Below are 21,773 nucleotides of genomic sequence, written 5' to 3'. Positions count from 1 at the left end.
CCATGCCCACTGTTCTAGTTTGGGACTATATTCTTCCCACAGGAAAGGGCTGCAAGTATCAAAACACACACATACACACACTCACTCAATATAATGTAGCATATGCTCTTAGTCACAAACTATTTGATTGCCTCCCTACCTATTAAGCAGTTTTTACCCTTTCCACAAGAAAAATTACCCAACCAATCTTCCAATCCCAGCATTGGTCTGAAAGTCAAATATCTAATGATAATATCTATATCAGATCTCAAAATGTATTCTTTTGCTCCAGAAATCTATATACTCAAAAGACAAGTAATGCACTCCCCCCCACACACACAAACACACCCAATATACTATAGTAAAACAAGGCAAGGAAAATTGCAATAAACACACCTATGTAGAAGAGAGAAATGATCAGAATAAAAATGGCATTTTTTTACAGAACTAGAAAAAATAATCCCAAAACTTATATGGAAGCACGAAAAACCCAAGTAGCCGCAGCAATTTTGAAAGAGAAGAACAGAGTTGGAGGTATCACACTACCTGATATCAAACTATATTACAAGGCCATAGGAATCCAAACATAATGGCACTGGTATAAAAACAGACATATTGATCAATGCAACAGAATAGAGAGCCCAAAAATAAACCCACGCCTATATGGTCAATTAATCTATGACAAAGGAAGCAAGAATATACATTGGGGTAAAGACAGTCTCTTCAATAAATGGTGCTGGAAAAACAGGACAGATACCACAGCTATTTTTAAAAATTACATGATTAGACTGCTGACTCAGCTCTTTGAGAACTAATGCTTCATTAGCCCTTGAACCCTACCGAATTTTATCATTTCCTTGCCAATGGCTCAGTCCCAAGCAATTTTTAAAGACTATATTGGCAAACACAGAGAATTAGTTATCACCATGTCCAACAAATACTTGCATATTAAAACCATTCTCAGGAATAAATAGCCATGACAACATAAAAACCTAGAACCATTCTCTTGAGCCTTCCAACCATCTTCCTATTCTGACTTACTGGTCTACAGTCCCACCCAGTGTACATGCATACAATTAAAAAGTACATATACACCTTCATAAAAAGAACCACATTAAGGATCAAATGCCCACCCAAAAGTAGGGGCCAGGAAGAGCAGGGAACAATGTAGGAACCTTGCTAGGCAAATTTTTCTGCTTTCATATAATCTTAGTAGGGAAGAAAATGTAGTTTGCTTGACTGGAATACTTTTGGTTAAAAATTAACCCTTCAAATGTAAAATGTGTTCTGTTATTTAATTACCCCTTGGAATAGTAATTCAGTTTAATTTTTTAAAGTTCCAACTGTTTGGCATTGTCTTAAAATAGTCTTTCTAACCAGGGAACTAATGGCTTTGTTTGTTTTGCCTCAGGAGCAGGTGCAGGAACAAGAATACCACCTGAAGTAACTGCTGCCATGCGGTGACGCTCTCACAATCACACTGACAGATGGGACTGTGTTTTGTTCAAAACAAATATTTCTTTGCTGTTTGTAATTGTAGCTGAAATCACCTACCTGTTGCAGGTGTGCTTTAAGGACATCACACTGAGGCCTCTTAAATATTCTATAAGCCATTAACGAGTTGACCTTACACAACACTACAACAGGGCTTCGTTCTTTTAAACACCAGAGAGCACTGGAGAGAATATATATCCTAATATGTGACATAACATATAAGCATTACAAATATAACATTTCTCTGATATATAGGCTGAAAGCTTAAAACTTAAAACACCAAGCCTCAGGGATACTGTGCCCATATATAAACACACACACACACACACACACACACACACACAAACACACACACACACACACGTGTGCACATGTACCCATGCTGAAGCATATTTGAATTGTTGAAATAAAAATCAAATGAAGACCAACCGTTTTGGTTCCCCAAGCAGACGGAACCAGTGTAGTCATACAGACACAGTGTAATTTAGCTTATTTTTCGAGACCAACTTAACCTTGGTCATTTCTTGCTTACACCTCTGGACATCCTAGGCAGAACTTGAACTGTTTCCCAAGGTCAATAGGAGGTAACCACTGAAATTCCCACACTGTAACCAATCACTGAAGAACAAATAGTCCCTGCTCTGGGCTCTATCGGTAGCTTGGTAACAATACATCCCTGTTTGGGTTTGAATGCTCCCAGTTTGCCAACTTTTTGGTGTGTACACAATAAACTTGAACAATTCCTACCACAGTGATTCACTGCTTTTATTTGGGCTATTTATAAAGCTTTGAGAAAAGCTCTAGTGTATGCATAAAAATACACTTTTAGCAACACAAAGATGAGCACTTTATCTAGATAATATTTTTCTCCTTGCAGTTACATTTTTAAATTGATTTTGGTGTTTAAAATGTAAATTTTTTAGCCCAATTAAAGCCCTCTGTTAGTAGAGGAGAAAAATGCTTTCTATATACTATGAAGAGCTACTTTGACGCTATCTAGTGTATGTTGTTGTAGAAGGTACCTTATTTTCTTTTTGGTTGAGTCTCTGTTTTAGTTCTTCCACTCCAAATCGCAGTTTCTTTACCTCAGCCGCACTCTGATTGGCTCGGTGGTTGGCAAGCGTCAGCTCTGCTGTTTTCGCCTGGTGTTGGCTGCTGAGTCTACAGTAGGCGTGTTGAAGGTCCAGCAGCTCCTATTAAAAGAAAGCAGGGATCCCATTGTTTATAATTCACTCCCATAAAGTCAGAAGAATAGTAACTTCTTTGGACAAAGGAGAAAAGCATTTCAGGAAGAATTCAGATGATGCATCTCTTCATCTGTAACTCTATATTTCTCAGTGAAATGTGATGATTAGCATAACCATAAGCAGAAAATGTATTTGCAGGTGGCTGAAGTGGCTAAGAGAATGTAGCTCTTTTTTAAAACTATTTTAATATATTTTTAATTGATTTTTAGAGAAAGAGGGAGAAAAAGATAGAAACATGGATGAGAATTGATCGGCTGCCTCCTGCACAAGCCCCTACTGGGGATGGAGCCCACAACCCAGGCATGTGCCCTGACCGGGAATTCAACCAGAGATCTCTTGGTGCATGGGGTCCATGCTCAATCATTGAGCCACAATGGTTGGGTGAGAATGCAGCTCTTCATGTTCTTGAGTCAATGACTGGTTTCCCAGGTTATGCAAATTTAGGTTTTATGTATGATTTCCAAAGGAAGAAATCACATATCTATAAGGGCAGAATAAAATAGAATAAAAATAAGTGCAAGAAGAGTTGTTCATCTGCTAAGTCAAAGTCAGCATATGTATTCAAAATTAGCAGACTATCTGCTTTCAATTAGTTCCCTAAGAAGTAGGATTTGTGCTGCTGCTGTCACTCTATTCCAGGCGCCATTCTGAAATGACCTGAGTATGTCTCAGAGACCTGACCAAGAGGTTGTCCTGTGAAAACCAGTGAAATTATCAGGAAGTGATTGGGTCTTCAAAGTGTCTTGTTATATTCAACACCCCACAAGATATTAATCAACAGGTTACATTAATTGCCATCAGATTACTAATGTTGCCTCTCATTTTTAAAAATTTCTATGCAAATTAATTGTACTATCATTGTAGAAAATATCTTTATTAAAACTATAAAAAATAACCTCTAGTTCCTCATAACATTATAAAACTTAAAGAAAATCCAAGGTTATTTCTTTAATTTCCTAAAAAATGCAAATCAAACCACAAGGAGATATCACCTCACAACTGTTAGAATGACTATTATGGAAAAGACCAGAAATAACAAGCATTGTCAAGGTGTGGAGAAAAGGGAACCCTTGTGCAACGTTGGTGGAATGTAATTGGTGCAGCCACTGTGGAAGACAGTGTGGATATTCCTCAAAAAATTAAAAATATAACAATCTTATGACCCAGCAATCCCACTTCTGGAAATGTATCATAAGGAAATGAAAACACTATCTCAAAAATATATTCTGCACCCCAAGTCACTACAGCATTATTTCAATAACCAAGACATGGAAATAACCCAAGTCTTCACTAGTGGATGGTGAATAAAGAAAATTTGGTGCACATAATGGAATATTATTTAGCCATAAGAAAGGAAATCCTCTGATTTACAACAACGTGGGTAGATTTTGATAGCCTTGTACTAAGTGAGATTAGGTGACAAAGAGGAAGATGAATACTGTCTGATCTCATATGTGGAATCTAAAAATAAAAAACACCTCATAAATACAAAGAACAGATTAGTGGTTGTGGTGGGGGAAAGTGAAGTAAAATGGGTGACCATGGTCAAAGGTACAACTTCCAGTTATAAAATAAGTCCTGAGGCTATAAAGTATAGCATGATGACTAAAATTTATAAATCTCTACTGTATGTTGAAAGTTGCCAAGACAGATCTTAAAATGTTTCATCACAAGAAAATAAAATTTTAACCATATGGTGATGGATGTTAATTAGAATTATTGTATTGATCATCTTGAAATATATATAAACTAGAGGTCTGGTGCATGAGATTCATGCACGTGAGGTGAGGGGCGGTCTCTCAGCCCAGCCCGCACCCTCTCACAGTCCAGGAGCCCTCAGGGGATGTCTGACTGATAGCTTAGGCCCGCTCCCCGGGGAAAGGGCCTAACCTGTCAGTCTCAGATGGACATCCTTAGCACTGCTGCAGAGGCGGGAGAGGCTTCTGGCTGAGTGGCACTCCCCATGTGGGAACGCACTGACCACCAGGGGGCAGATCCTGCATTGAGTGTCTGCCCTTTGGTGCTCAATGCGCATCACAGCAACCAGTCATTCCGCCGTTCAGTCTATTTGCATATTACCCTTTTATTATATAGGATATTGAATCATTATGTTTTACACTTTAATATAATGTTATATGTCAACTATATCGCAATTTTAAATAAGACTAAGCATAGAAGATTGACTGATGGGTCAACAGTGAAATGAAATTAGACCAGTTAGAAGACTATTGCAATGAGTCAGGTCAAAGACAAGGATCTAAGAAACTAGCAGCAGGGATGAGGAGAGAGATAATCAAAGATCTGAGGGGATAAAAACCCACAGAATTTCCTCATTCATAGGATGAGAATAGTGAGGAAAAAATGTTGTAGTTAAGAGTAATTCCTTTCTTTCTGCTTCAGCTCTGATGGGGTGGTGGTGCCCTTCACCAAATGAGGACATACAGAAAGAAGAGCAGGTTGGAAGAGAGGAGATACATCTCAATTTTGGAAAAGTTGAGATGTATATACCTGGGACACCAGGAACATGTCCAATAAGGAGCTGAATATACTAGTCTGTACTGGGGGTGGGAGGTGGAGAGCGTAGTGGGGTAAGAAAGATGTAAGGACTCAGTTTAGAAGTGAAGTTTGTAGTTTGCAGTGTGAAAGTGGGTAAAATTCCACTGAGAAGTAAAAAACAATTGAAGTCATAATCCCAAGATTAACAAACCTTAAAGAAATCAGAAGAGAGAAAAGAATCCACAGAAGAGATAAACCAAATAACTTATATGCATAGCCCATGGACACAGACAATAGGGTGATAAAGACTTGGGGGGTGGGTAGAGCCTGGAAGAAGGGGGATAAAAGGGGAGAAGTGGGAAACATCTGTAATACTATCAACAATAAAAAAATATATATTAATAAATAAGATAAAGGGAGGGCTGTTCCAGAGACAAGAAAAAATCAGGATTATTAGAATGAAATATAACAAGAAATTCAAGAAAATGGAAGACCAGAAATTCAAGAAAGAGGAAACTATTGACAGTATGGAATGTTTAAGGGAAATAAAAATAATAAAAATATATCTATTAAATTTAATCCTTAAATCATCATTGTCTTCAACAATACATTCCAGTGGTTGAGCAGTTTCTGTAGCAAGCTTATTTCAATATATTTTAATAGTAGAAAACAACAGTGATGTGAAATGTTTGTGCTTTATTTTAGTGGAGAAAAATCTGAATAAAAGTTAAGCATAAGAAATATACACTCCTTCAAATTATTTGTCAGTGTGTAAGTCTCTGTAAATCTAAAGATCTAAAGCTATACAGCTGGACAGTAAATATACTTCACAAGCCTTCATAAGTGTACGTGGATATTAATAGTGGAGCTTCATATAACAATAATCATATGCAATGTGTCTGAATACAGATATTTTTGATAGGATAATATTCGTTTCTCAAATAGATTGACTCCCTAGTGATGTAAAGGATTGGAGACAGGCTTTCAATTTCATATGTGGCTTATGAATTCATGCATTAGTTTGTGCTCTTGTATGTAAGGATATCGCTTTCCATCTAGAATTAATTTTGTAGCTGATACATCAAGTACTGAGGCTTAAATGATTTTGATTTTGGCAAGCTGACAGAACTAAAACACCATTTTCTTATAACTGAAAGTGACATGAGAGGCTGTTAAAAATAAATCAAGTTTATATGCATCTATTTGAAAAAAACCAAAATGGCATACAGAGAATTTTAAAGTATTATATGTTATTTCTATAAATTCAGTTTTTTTCCAATTATAATTCAGGTACTAGTTTAAATATGATTCCTTTTGAGATGCTTTCTTGATTGCTCAAATGTAAACAATGATTCACAGTGTTAATTTAAAATTACCTTTCATATGATCTGTTCATTTCTACCTACATATACATTTATTTAAGACTAGAGGCCCAGCACGCGATTGAAATCGCTCGAGGAGGCGCCCCACCTCCCACTGTGCGAGGAGGCACCCGGAAGGGGGCCGGGACCGCGCCTGACTCTGCACAGCACCGGCCACCACGGGAGTCAGGCTGGATGGGGGCCTTGGGAGGCCGAACTGGCGCCACAGGGGGCCAGAACCCACACCTGACTCGCAGCATCCCCCTGCTCCCCCTGCCTGTGTCTGCTCCGGAGCTGCCCAAGCCATCACACTGGCTCAGGCAGGCCCCTCTGCCTCTGTCTCGTCTCCGCTCCTGGCCTCACCTGCGCATGCAACCTCCTCCTGTCTGGTCATGACCCGTTGCGGAGTCCTGGCCTAATTTGCATATTACCTCTTTATAATATAGATTCTTTTTTCTTACAAGTCAATTAATATTGTGTATGCATATAGACACACACACACACACACACACACACACACACACACAGTAGAAGCAATTTAGAATCATGTGGAAGTGTGTAAATTAACCTAATTAGTTGTCAGGCCGGTAAGAAATTAGAGGTCTAATTGTAGAATTTTGAAAATACTATACAGACTTTAGAGATAGTCAATACTTTTACTAGCAGAAAAGATATGACTTCAATTTAATCACAGAAAGGCTATCTATCTACATAGATCTCTCTCTCTCTCTCTCTCTCATATATATAAAACGTTCTGGTTACAAGCACCAAATACATCAAACAATTTTTCTAAGGATGGTTACCTTTCTAATTTGATAATTGCTAATACATCATTTAATATTATTTTCTAAAACATTGATTATTTTTAGGATTTTAAATTCTTAAATTTGTATTCTCCTATCAATTCTCAATTATATTATAGAATTACCTAAAAAGGCATTTTGAAATTCATGAATGTCCACAATTACCTGAAATAATTATTCTTCTCCAGTGTTCAACATATAAATAACAATTTAAATATATTATGGGGGTAGAAACTAAATTAGTTTTTTAAATAATAAAAAAAAAATCAAGTTGTGTAAAATATGTCCTTTGTGCACACATCATTTCTTTCAATCATTATAAATTGTTGAATTTAGAATATAAATTATGAGATCATAATAATATTCACTTATTATATGTCAATTGCTATTTATTTTTGTCATGTTCTGAAGTTGATCTGATCTAAAATAATATCTTTGGGGAAAAATATGTTGAGACAGATGTGGCAGGGAATATTACTTTCTTACACTTTTTTATGGACAGGCTTTGATTAGAAAGTGAAAGGAAGATAACATCAAACATGCAATGACATGAAGTTGACATGTCAGAGGGATAAAGGTATTACAGGCATGTGGGAGAGCTTTTTAAAAAGTAAAAAAATAAAGCATTAAGTATTGAGAAAAAGGAGCGGGGGGACAAAGTGATGTTGGCAGACTGGGTGAAGGTCTTAAAATTCTGGTATAAAGAGATTGAAATCTAATTTTTGTTTTAGGTGTTACAATAAATACAGCTCTAATCTCACTATTCACATTTTGTCATTTCACCCCAGGAGAAATCTTGGCATCCATGTTAGTAAAGATTTTTTTCTACTATAATAAATGTAATAAATAATAGCACCCATTTCAAAAGCCTGTAGTGCACAGTCAACTATGTACCAGTACATGTGTATATCTGTACATATTATATGTATATAACATATGCATATGTACATACCTGTTTTATACATAGCTAATTATTACTGTTACTAGAGGCCTGGTGCATGAATTTGTCTACAAGTAGGGTCCAGCTGGCCCACCCCAATGGGAGCCCATCGGGCCAGGCAGGTGGGGAAGGGGCATGGGCAGATGGCTGGCTGGCCCTGCCCCCGATTGGGGTGTTGGAGGCTGATTGGGGACAGGGCCGGCCGGGGGGAGGGGCCGTGGGTGGTTGGCCAGCCAGCCCCACCTCCGATTGGGGGCCAATCGGGGAACGGGCCAGCTGGGTGGGGGGGCCGATCTAGGCCCAGATCAGGCTGGTTGGCTGCTGCAGTGCACGTCATAGCCACCAGTCATTCTGGTCATTCCACCATTTCAGTCACTGGGCTTTTATATAGAGAGATTACCACAAGAATAAACTATCCTCACTGTGCTCTAATTAATGCCTGCACACAGCCAATGATTGGCAGAACTAAAAAAGGACCATTATAGTAAACAGTCAATATTGTTAAGTTCTGTATTGATTAAATAGAAGTTCATTCCATGTATGACAAGTTCCAGAGGGCATGTACCATATCAATAGGGAAACAATACATACTCTTTGTCTCCAATCGTAAAAAAGTTTACTAAAGTGGTTTTATAAAACACACTCTAATATACCACAAGATGCTGGTGGTGTGAACCAAACAGTCACAGTTCCTACCCTCAGAGATGTAGTTTTAGATGCAAGCAACTGAACAAATAAATAAAAAAGAGTTTAGTGAGTACAAGGATATTGTAAGAGGAGCACATTTGAGGGTAACATAAAGCAAACGTGAAAGATTTGAGAAGACTTAGAAAGTCACTATCATAAAACTTACCCAACAACTCTACATCAAAAAACAACAAAAACCCTCAAACAAAAACCTCTTTTGATTCTATGCTCAATTCAAGATATAGCCCATACATCTATTCCCCTTCATAGTAAAACTTTCTAAAAGAATTTTCTATAGTTGTTTTACCCAATTCTCCATTGCACAATTACTCTTTGTCTCTATTACTTATTCACATGATTCCAGAAAAACTGTTCTTGTCAGGTTGCTAATGGTTTCCAGACAGTCAAACATATTGCTCACCTACCATGTCTAAGTTTAACTCTAAATCTAAACAATGTTCTCTATTTAATGAGGAATATATATATATATATGTAAATATATATATATTATGTGTATATAATCAATATATATATATATATACATATATATATATATATGTATCATTGAATACTGAGGTATAGACTTGCATAACCAACTATCTACTTGATATCTACATCTGATGCCTGATGGACATTTTAAATGTAATAAGATTTACTGTATTAATAATTCCAATGATATAGGAAACTTAACCAACATCCTTTTTGCTACACACAGAAATGTCATTACAACCTGAGAAAGTAAGGAATAGGACAAACAAATAAGCCCTAATATTTAGGGGTTATGTTTTAATGTTCATGTTAGGTCAGGAGATATGATATTAAGCCCAAGTGAAAAAGCAAGCTACTTCTACCCAACAGCGTATAAACAAATTACTCTCATAAAAAAAAAGTCAAAAAGACTTGAGCAAGCACTGATACAGAGCAGCTAAAGTAATCACCAAGTAAAACCTTTGTAATACATTAAACAAGCAAATTCAAAATGATTCAAGAGCCCAGGGCACATGGGCCCACAGAAAAATCAATCTGAGGAGAAAACTAGCTCAGAAAGAAAGTTTCAAATCTAAGAAGTAATGATTCAATGTGAGGAGGAGTAAACAAACACAATAGGGAAATTAGCACCTCAAGAATTTGAACCACAGCAATCTGAAAATGATGTAAAATTATCAAATATCATTAAAAGATTAAAGGAATATAAATTACAATAAAAATAAACTGTGAGAAGAGAATATTTGAAGAACCAAGTAGAACTTTTTGAAAAGCCAACGAAAGTGCTAGAAATGAAAAAGTCAATGGATTAACTAAGTAGAAGTTTAGATACTATGGAGGAGGAAACTAATTAAACAACAGGTCAGAATTAGATTGTACAGAATACAGCAAAGAACTGTGAAAAAAATGTAACTATGATAAAGAGTTAAAAGACAGGCACTCCAGTCTAGACTTGCATATCCAACTTTCTACTTGATATACACACTAGAGTAATATTTTACAAGCCCACAATGAGCAGCCCTAAACTATAGCCATCACTTTTATTCCTTTGGCCATATCTTAAGAGTATGGTTATAGATATACTATATCTAGCATATATATATGTCTGTGCATATAGTCCTCAGATTTGAATGGCAAAATTGTAAAGTTTGATCTGCTATAAAATATGTGTGGGGTTGGAGGTGTGGCATATAGTCCTCAGAAAAGAACCAATAAAAAGGGTACACATTCTTTTTTAAGTACAATATATTTTAGATAATTGAATATATACAAAATTGTTGATATACATGCTCACAAAAAAGTCCAACACATTCCAACAAACTTTCAAAACAACAAATATCTGAATTGTAGGTGACATTTTGCAGTCACAAGGCAATCAAAGTAGAAATCAATTTTTCAAAAAGCTTTAAAAATTCTTGAAAATTAATGTGAATTAGAGAATCACAATGAAAATTACAAAGAAAGGTTCCACATATACACTGTGCAAGATTCAGCTAGATCAATGTTCAGAGGCCAATTTATTGTATTAGATGTATTTAGCATATATAAGGAAGACTGAAAATAAATGAGGTAAACTACACATCATGAAACTTGGGACAGTGAAACAGTAGATTTTAAAAGACTGGAAGCACAAAAATGATGAATAATAAACAAAATAATAAAGGAAAAAATGTTCCTTTAAAAAATAACAAAGGAGGGTAAAACAGAAGATTGAGTTGAAAAATGACAGGAGGAAAAAGTAATATCAGGAATGGATACAAGTAGAGGAGATATTTATAAATGATTTGAGAACACTATGAAGCACAGTATACCAACATACACTAAGACAAAAGAATTGGAGAAACTTTTAGAAAATATACTTTATTGAAAACTGAAATGAAAAAAATTAGAATGAATGGTCATTTAAAAGTTGAACAAAGAAGGCTCAGAAAACATTTGAGGTAGGTTTTACCAAACCTTGGAGTAGCTAATCTTGCTCCTGTATAAAGTATTTCAGAGACTACCCAACTATCACAATTCCATTTAAAATAGAATAAGCTGTGTGAGTGTCCACTGCAGGAACAAAAATTGGCATGACTCAGGAGGACAGTTTGGCAAAGTACATCAAATCTGTCCATCAAAGCAGCAGTTCCCAGGCACAAGTAAAAGGGAATGGAAGAAGCAGGGCTTCTGGGTTAATCTAAAAGGTGACTCTGACCTTCTCCCCGAACTCCCTGACCTAGCTGTCAATACCTTTCTTACTAGAATAGGCATAAGGATAGTGGCTGATAATCATTCATTAATTGTGTGAAAGAAACAATGAATGAGCATAATGGAAGTATTTGGGGCTCTATTCTGTATAATAGGAGACAAATGAGAGGTCCAAACTCCTTTCCTAAGAAATTGTATGGATCATATAGATGTTGACACATAGTGATGGCTTGTTATTTCTATTTAGTCAGAAAACCAAATCAAGGGGAAAGTTAAAAGAAAAAAAAAGGATCAAAATATCTTAACTGGCAAAATTAGGGCCTTTAGATCAGTGTTCAAATGTACCTGGAAACATTGAAGAAGAAAAAAATGTAAGACACTAAGCAGAAAGATTCTATTTATTTTTACATCCTATTTGTATATGTGCTTATATATGTACATCCTGAGAGTATCTCATAGGTATCCCATGCACAGATATAAATTAACCCTTATGGCATTGGCTAAATAAAAATAATTTGTCTTTAGACTCATTTTCTTTTCATAGCAGGCATAAATCACCAATTAAATCTATGAATAATAAAGTCCTACCACAATGATCAATACATTTCATCTGTTATAATACATATCCTGACTCTGTATGACACCTAAAAATTTCTAAAGAATTGCAATCATGGCTATTAACCCTACAGCTAAACCATAACTATAAGTTACAAATATAATTTAGTATTCATACAATATTCTGTGTCTCCAGAGAACATACAAATATTAAGTTAAACATTTAATGGTTAGTCACCAAAATTGTAGATGGAATCACAAGTTATTTTCTATTTCACAGGCCCCCCCTGGGGACCAGAGAGTGATGGCTGACTCATTCTCAGTGGGGGAGGCATTACTCCTACACAGTTTTCCTTAGAGCCATGCGCACTTAGCTAAGTGATGCTTTATAACAAAAGTTTCCAGCCTTCCTTCTACCCACACTCAGGGCCCTGTAACTGTACAAAGCTACAAATGTTCAGAGAAAATGCTTTTTGGTTGAAATTGCTTAATTTCATTTGATAAATTAGACCTTTCAAAGTCCTTCATGCAGCCCTTCTGTGTGAAAGCGGTTTTGCATAGAGCAAACTCTTGGGGTAGATAAGGCTATTGCTTTTGCTCATAAGTCAGACAAATAAATAATTAAAATGAAATGAACAGACTTGTGTATTGAGTTTACAGACCCAATATCCTAACAGTTCTTACTTCCACTTACATAAGAGAAAGAGCAGAAGGCCCAATAAAGAAGAGAATAAGGAAGTGGTCAGAAATCATAACAATATTGATAAAGAAATGGTAAAAATGATGCTCACATACACTGCTGAGGGAAAATTTAAATTTTCATGACTGTTTAAGGGAGAGAATAATTTACCCAAATATCTCAGCAGTTCTTAAAATCTATCCTATATTTCCCAACAACAAAAAATTATTCCAGGAAAATACCAAGACATATATGAAAATATATTTATGTTCAAAAGTATTCATTCTTTATTACTTCTAATAACAATGATAAATATTGAAAATAATCTTATATGGAGGCCCTTATTGAATACATTATAATTAGTCCTTACAGTGCAATCTTATAAGCCTTTAAATCATATGGGAATAATTTTTTATGACACAAAATAAAGAGGCTCATATAATGTGGAAGAAAAAGCACACTGCATAATTTGATGTACAAAATGAGTCCAATTATGTATGTATACATCACAGAACACATGGTAATAATACATACAGGAAATAAAGTTTTCTTTTTGTCCAGTTTTATGTAAGGCATCACCACTGAGAACAAAGGATTTTTAGGCTCTCTCATCCTAAAACAAACAGATAAAATGTTGACCAGGAAGAAAAATGAAAGAGTGGGAGGCAGAGAAATCTGGTCCTGCAGGAGTTAGGTGTGTCCCCACCTCGAGGGTGTGTGATTGGGGAATCACACCTTGACAAGGAGGCCCTGGACAGGCCTGAGATTTGAGCCCCTGGGGAGTTTTCCTCTTTCCTGAGAAACCGAGGAAGTTACTTGCCCCACATGGAGCTAAATCAAGGGGGCTTCGTAGAGCACCCATCACACATGTCACCTGGAGGTGGAGAGAGAGATTGATGCATCACTCACACCAGCAAAAGTAGAAGCATCCTGCTGCCACAGAGGAGGGGGTGATGATTCACTGGCAATGATGCGGCTTTCTGTAAATGTGGGATAAGCAGGGTAACTGGGGTGACTGAGTTGTAAGTGGGCCCTGCAGAGAGGAGCTGAACTTCTCCATTAATAAAATACCCCATCCTGAAGGACCCATGGGATGGCGCGGAGACAATATCAGGAGAGGAGCCCTCTATGGAAGGGCTGGGGAAGAACTCAGGGAGGACAGCTTAGAGGCAGACAAATGGCACCTGAGCATCCAACGACCAGGAGCACCCATGACCTGCACAATACCCGTGCCTCAGGCTGTTCCGCTCTTTCCCCTTCCAGCCATCTCCTCCAGCCCTGGAGAAGTAAGAGGCAGCCTAGAAAGTGGGGAGATGGAGTTGAGCTCAAGGTGGGAAAGTGAAGAAGGAGACACCTGCATTCCCAATGCAGGCTCCCCACACTGAGGCCAAAGAGCTTTGAACCAAATGAGACTGAAACTCCTTACTGATGGGCTGGATTTCCTAACCACTAACATCACAGACCTTTCATTAACATCAGATAGGAGTGCAAATGAGCTCAGCCATTCCTAGATTTTAGCTTTGAATGAAGGACAAAACTTATCCACGGATGTCAGTACAGTAAGTCCTCGGGTTACCTCAGAGATCTGTTCCTACAGTGCGACATAACGCGTTTTCGCTGTAAGTCGGAACCCACCTACATAAGCACCTACATCACTCACATGGAGCACATACAGAGCAGTAATGAAGTGAAACTAAAAAATATTTAAAAGATAACAATTCCTGACCTTTACTCGTGGTAAATAAATAATAAAAAACATAAAGCACATATGTATACACGTCGAAATGATGGAACTTTTTTTTTATATAAATACTGTAAATAGGATATGGCGACATAACCACGAAACGACGTACTTCGAGTCTGATGTAACCCGAGGACTGTCTGTATTTCAAAGAGGGTTGGTAATTGCAAATGATTCATAAATATAGAGAAGTATAAAAATTGAAAGTGTAGGTTGCCTATGACACATAGGTGCTCATTCGTGAATTGTTAAATAATACTTTTAGAGGAATGGAATAAGACAGAACATGGATTTCCAAGAATTAAATAGTGCCAAAGTAGGAAAAGAGAATACAGATCATAAGAGTCACAGATGGGCATGAGAGGAAGTGACAAACAGCCTGACCAAGGAGAGAGAGGTGATTAAAATGGCTTTATGTTCAGGCTACATGGCACACCTTAAATATACAGCCTCTTAAAAAACTTTATCAATTCAGATATACTGTCAATAGACTCAACGTTTATAATTTGTATACTGAGCTTTTAAGAAACATATTTATTCCATAATTTTAATGGAATTCTGGCCATAATTTCTTAAAATAATGCAGTAGTCTCACTGATTTAGTTTTTGGTGAAAAAATATTTAAACCCAAGCAAAAGGGAGACACCTTACTTTTCACATTAAGCATGTGGTTTCTAGATGCTTATAGACCAGTGGTTCTCAACCTTCCTAATGCCGTGACCCTTTAATACAGTTCCTCATGTTGTGGTGACCCTCAATTTCATTGTTACAAATTGAACATAATTAAAGCATAGTGATTAATCACAAAAACAATATGTAATTATATATGTGTTTTCTTTTTTAAAAAAAAATATTTTTTATTGACTTTTTACAGAGAGGGAGAGAGATCAAGAGTTAGAAACATCGATGAGAGAGAAACATCGATCAGCTGCCTCTTGCACTTCCCCCACTGGGGATGTGCCCGCAACCCAGGTACATGCCCTTGACCGGAATCGAACCTGGGACCTTTCAGTCCGCAGGCCGACGCTCTATCCACCGAGCCAAACTGGCTTTGGCAGTATACATATGTGTTTTCTGATGGTCTTAGGCAACCCCTGTGAAAGGGTCGTTCGACCCCCAGGTTGAGAACCGCTGTTATAGACTATACCCCACAGTGAAAAATACTTGACACACACACACACACACACACACACACTCCAGAAAGAGATTGTACGTATCATGATACCTAACTTACTATCAACATCTATGCCAGTGGTACTCAACCTTGGCTGCACATTAGAATCACCTGGGAATCTTTTTAAAATCCTGATTTTTGGGCCTCATCCTCCAGAAATTCTGTTTCTTTGTTATGGGGTGGGGGCCACAACATTAGTAACAAAGAAACAGAATTTCCGGGTGATGAGGCCCAGAAATGAGGATTTCAAAAAGATTCCCAGGTGATTCTAATGTGCAGCCAAGGTTGAGAACCACTGATCTATGCCTCATGTAACATCATTTTTAAACAAGTGAAATTAATTGCGATTATTTCAGTCTGCATGAGCCAAAGTGTTACCCACTAAGTGCCTCATACAGTCTAATATAATGGCAAGAAAAAATTTCTTCCAGTGTGGAAACTGCATATTTTCACCAAAAGCACAAATGTATTGACAGATACAGGAAGAGGATGATGATAAATGCAATTCTGTTAAACTGGAAGGCAATCTCCTTCCTTTCCATGGAGATATTCTTGAAATTGCTATAAAATCAAAATCATTGGAATGTATTTCATTATTTTGGAGTTATTCTCCAGAATAATTTTTTCATTACTTAAAAACATACTGCTGTAATCATTCCCCAGTCAGTAATTGCACAAGATCAGCCTCATACTATCTAAAATTCAGATGGATAATTATATAGCATTTTATTAAATTTATGGGCAACCTAAATAAATTTACTTCAGTGGAAACGCTTCCTCTGGGTTTATTCATCAACAATAAATGTTAACTTCTGGTAAACACTTTGTAATGTGCCTTTTGGTTAGTATCACCATAAATAAAATTATTTTTTAGAATTTCTACTTCAAAGTAGACTTGCAGAGGAAAAGCTGAAAAAATCAAATTTATCTATTACTTAAGAGAAAGCCACTTCAGCAAATATATCACACATAATTTCTTAAATTTTAGATGAGAAATGGTAACTATGAAATAAACACAGAACAAGAAAATTACTAGGTCCACCACAAAATAAAGACACATGACCATCTCTTTCCCTCCATTTACTTATTCTTAAAATGATGGGTTAATTAGAAGCTCCTTAAGATTGTTATAAGGTGCCCTAACCAGTTTGGCTCAGTGGATAGAGCATTGGCCTGTGGACTCAAGCGTCCAGGTTCGATTCTGGTCAAGGGCATGTACCTTGGTTGTGGGCACATCCCCAGTAGGGAGTGTGCAGGAGGCAGCTGATCCATGTTTCTCTCTCATCGATGTTTCTAACTCTATCCCTCTGCCTTCCTCTCTGTAAAAAAAAAAAAAAAAAACCAATAAAATATATATATTTTTTAAAAGATTGTTATAAGGCATGGGCAGCCTTTCTATTTGAGGCCCTATAAACAAGTTACTGGAGATTCTGCAAATAATAAATTTCGGATTCTAGTCAAAGGCTATAACTTTAAACCTTTTTACTTAGTTTGATTATTCTCTCTATGACTTAGTAGGTAATTAACTAGATTGGACAACTATTTTAGGAACCATTCAGGCTCCTCCCTCTCTAGGGCAATGCAAAAAGAGATTGCCCCAAGTTCATGGAGAAATAAATGCTTTATTCCACATAAAAATATCACACCCATACTCAATACTTGTCTCAAATTGATTTGAAAATTAATGTTAAGGCATTTTCAGACTATGGTTACATCAGACTGCAATTTTGTCCTGACATGTCCATTATATAACCTATAGAGTCCCAGTACACAAAAATTCGTACACTCAGGAGGGGGAGGTCCCTCAGCCTAGCTTGCACCCTCTCACAGTCTGGGACCCCTTGGGGAATGTCCACCTGCCAGCTTAGGCCCACTCCCCAAAGGATCAGCCTGTGAGCCCTCAGGGGATGTCTGACTAACAGCTTAGGCTCACTACCTGCAGGGAGCGGGCCTAAGCCTTTAGTCAGACATCCTTAGCTCTGCCACAGAGGCAGGAGAGGCTCCTGCCACTGCTGCTGTGCTGGCCAGACATGAGCCAGCTTCTGGCTGAGTGGATCTCCCCCTGTGGAAGCACACTGACCACCAGGGGGAAGCTCCTGCATTGAGCATCCGCCCCCTGGTGGTCTCTGTGCATCATAGCGACTGGTCATTCCTGGTCATTCCACTGTTAGGGTCAATTTGCATATTACCTTTTTATTATATAGGATTCTCCATTCCCATAAAAATACTGTGTCTTGTACATTGTAAGACGGTCACTGGTCCATGCAGCTTCCATTGGGAATTATTATTATAATAATATACAGAAACACAATTACTGAAGCATAATTCCAATCCCAGAATATCACAATTTTCATGAAAATGGTGTATGATTACACAGTACAATCTGAAATGGAAACTTTATTCTCACAGTTCAATTAATCTTGAGAAACCATGTTGAAATATAATTTAACAACTATTTTACTTTCAGAGCTCCTAGGTTTAGCTAAACAACAGCTCATCAAATCAGAACCAGGACACCCAAAATGTAATTTTTCCATGCTTCAATCAGAAATATCTGGTTTTTATCAATTATATGAACACTGGATAAATTCTCCTAAAGAACTTAGCTATACACAATCTGTAAATTATAGATTGAGATAACAGAAAGTTATTTTAAATTACATTAAAATGAAGATGTAAGATCAGTTTATGTTTATATATATTTGTGTGTGTGTGTGTGTGTGTGTGTATGTGTGTAAATCAAGTATAAGGCTGTAGATGCAGTTATGAACATGGATATGTGTTGCTAAGTAGAACATAAGGCTCCATGCCACAGGTCCTTGAGTATGTGCATAAGAACATGAGACACACTGTGAGCCTAAAGAATAGGATTACCAATGGTTTTGTCCAAATGGTAGAGCTGCAGGTGAGCTTTAGTCCCACTTCAATATATTCTGATTTTTCTTTTGCTATGATTTTGGAAAATGAAAAATAAGAAAGCTATAGAAAAGCTAAAAGGGCTTAGCAGCAAAGGATATTTAAACACAGCTAAGCCACTAAACCAAAAATTCAAAGAAATATATTGAAAAAGTACAAAATAGGAAAATGAATATGCATAATGTATGTTAGAGAAGCTGAAAAAAAAAGGGATCATTGTAGAGAAGTCTGTCTTTCAAAATGTGTGCAAGGTCAATTGTTCTGATGTACTAGATCACAAATCATAGTGGTGTCAGCAGCAACAAGCCACAATTACATCAACATTTAAAAGCACAATTCTTAAAGGATCTGATCATAGGAACAAAATGTGTGGGTTATGCTCTCCTGGGAATAAGCAAGGACAAATTGCTTTACTGATGTTCTACAAGAGATTTTCCACAACCTTTGTGAGGGGTACCTCGAGGTTACATTGCCACAGCATGCTTCAGTAAGCAACACCATTAAAAATAGTTTCCATCCATCTTCTACTGAAAATCAACAAACTATAAAATACTCTGCTGACCAGCAAAACAAAGTCAGGTGAGATAAACTAGGCAGCTGACTTTTCCATGAGTATTAGTTAATGGGGGGAATTTAAGTTGTCTATAAGAAATTATTTGTTCTACATCACAGACATGGGCAGATAAATGAAGATTGCTTTTAAAATTTTTGCTTTGCTCATGATAAGCTTTGTGACTCTGGACAATTTTCTAACCTTGCTAGTATTCACATTTTCCATCTGTGATATGTGATACTAATCCCGATCTCTTGGTTGTGTTTAATATCAGATGGCTAGATCAATGGCAGGTGCTCAGTACACTGTTGGATGAAAGGCAACTTTCATTGCTGTGCACAATTCAAAACATCTATCTGTTTTGTTCATGTGGTGTTTTTTTTAATGAATCCATATCATGGTTTTACAAAAAAGAAAAAAATTTCCCCCCAAATTGTAATTGAGAATAACCATACAGTAAGCAGGAAAATGTGCTCTGACAGTATAGAAATAGTCTAGAGCCAGGGAAAATGCCAAATTAGGCATTCAATAAAAGTTTGAGACAGGACAACAAAATGATTTGCACAAAGATACAGATAATATCTGCCCACCAATACAACATTTAAGATAGTCAATTAAAATCAACTTGATGATATATATTTTGATTCTATTAGAAACTTTGTATATCAATAAGTACAGACCCTTAACGTTGAAATACTAGTGACTTTTATATTATTTGGTACAAAAAAAAAGCTGTCTCCATAAAAATCAAGATATTTCCAATGGAAATTGAAATTACTTTCTGGCTTTTAAATTTTATGTCTACTGAACCATTTCATGCCTACATAGTTCACTCCATTATGACTGTGTCGTTATTTTAACAAATAGTAAGAAACCTTTTTCAGACTGAGCTGGCAAGTTTAGGGGTCTGTTTTATGGCAAGAGGCATGATTAATGGCATTATCCTTGCCTTAAGTAGCCCACACACCATTGGGAGAGAAGAAATTTACAAATGTTTAATGTCCAATATAGTTAAAATCAAGACACATTACACAAAGGAAACATAAAATTTGTCCTTCCATGAATCATTCTATTGGTTATAAAACTGTTGTGTTTGTTATACTAGATTCTGAAGAAGTTGGACAGTTCATACTTTTCACTTACCTTATAATATTATACATTGTATTTTAATGTTTTTTTGCATATAATCCATGATTTCTCAGAAATAGTCATGCTTTTTACTGAGTAGTCAACAAGTATGTCAATACTAAGCATCTAAATTAAAACTAACTGAAATATCAAATAGGTTTCTCTTCACTGTGAAGCACTATAATTACCAAAGAGTTTTGCCACCTCATGAATCAGTACAAGAAACAAAAAGGGAAGAGGGAGAGAAAGAGATGAGAAAGAGAGAGAGAGAGAGAGAGAGAGAGAAACAGTATAAGCAGGAACTGGCTACATTGGAGTTAACAGACATTTTAAAATTTTGTTTTCTCAAACCTTGATCATTATACAGAAATATGTTTGGAAACAATGAATTTAGATCAAACTTTCACTACGTACTCTAACTCTTGGTCCTATCTTTGATAAATAAGATAAGTTATCATTTAATTAATAAACTAAATATGCTATGATTTGTTCAATAAATTTTTAATTATCTGACTAAAAATAAAAATGATGTTTTAAATATCTGAGCTCTATGTCTCTGAATAGTATTGTTTCTATTAAAAATACATAGATTACATATGTAAATACAATCAATACTAAGTGGGAGGTACTAGTGTTATGATTTGATGCAGAAGAGTACAGCAGCTATTTCCTACCATTAAGTTTCAGACTTTGTTAAATATAATATGATTATAATACTCTGGTCAGAAGGGTTGGCTTTCTAAGTGGTTGATCTAACCTGGATAAATCTTCAATCCCTTGAAAATAAGGTTCAGTCGGGGTAAATATACTGACCTCTAGGGTGAATTTACTTCCATTGAACTCAGTCACCTGCGCTTTCTAATGTCTGTAAAGCACTTGTAAAAGCAAAGCAATTCCACAATTTAAAATATAATATAATCAAGTTGAATCTGTACTTTGGTTTCAGCCCTCTAGTTTTCTGTAATATGCCATACAGATAGATATATTTATTATTGTAAAGGTCAAAGCATATCCTGCTTTATATACTGGCTTACCTACAAAGCTGGTTTTCAAATGCCTAAATGAAAACATTTAAGCTTTCTTCAAGTTTATAAAAACAAATAAAATTCTTATGTAATGAGAAATGTGATTACTTCTACAGATAATTTATTAGCTTGTACATCACAAACTTCTTTTTTGAAATTTTCTAGAGCCAAATTTGATTATGTATATAAGCAAAGAGTTGGTAAGCATTGCATGTATTAGACTGTGAAATAATGTTAGCTTTCATAAGATAACTTTCTCTATTTGAAGTAAAATTCATTAGTGTAATAAATAAATAGCCCAAGCATAAACAGTCATTGG

General features: G+C 36.3%; 1 protein-coding gene across 5 annotated transcripts in view; it reads right to left on the bottom strand.

The window, feature by feature from the left end:
- CCDC102B (coiled-coil domain containing 102B) overlaps positions 1–21,773 on the bottom strand; it is a 148,234-nt gene that overhangs the window by 39,432 nt on the left and 87,029 nt on the right. For all 5 annotated transcript variants that reach the window (XM_070421544.1, XM_070421545.1, XM_070421543.1 and 2 more), the window contains one exon: positions 2,496–2,666. In XM_070421544.1, coding sequence (XP_070277645.1) covers positions 2,496–2,666 — 171 coding nt within the window. The remainder of the gene's footprint in view (positions 1–2,495; positions 2,667–21,773) is intronic.

The sequence above is a fragment of the Myotis yumanensis genome, unplaced genomic scaffold (assembly GCF_028538775.1).
Source record: "Myotis yumanensis isolate MYYU_CA2020_CCGP unplaced genomic scaffold, mMyoYum1.0.hap1 SCAF_7, whole genome shotgun sequence".
In the NCBI taxonomy this organism is placed as follows: Eukaryota; Metazoa; Chordata; class Mammalia; order Chiroptera; family Vespertilionidae; genus Myotis; species Myotis yumanensis.
This window is presented reverse-complemented; position numbering and strand designations above follow the sequence as displayed.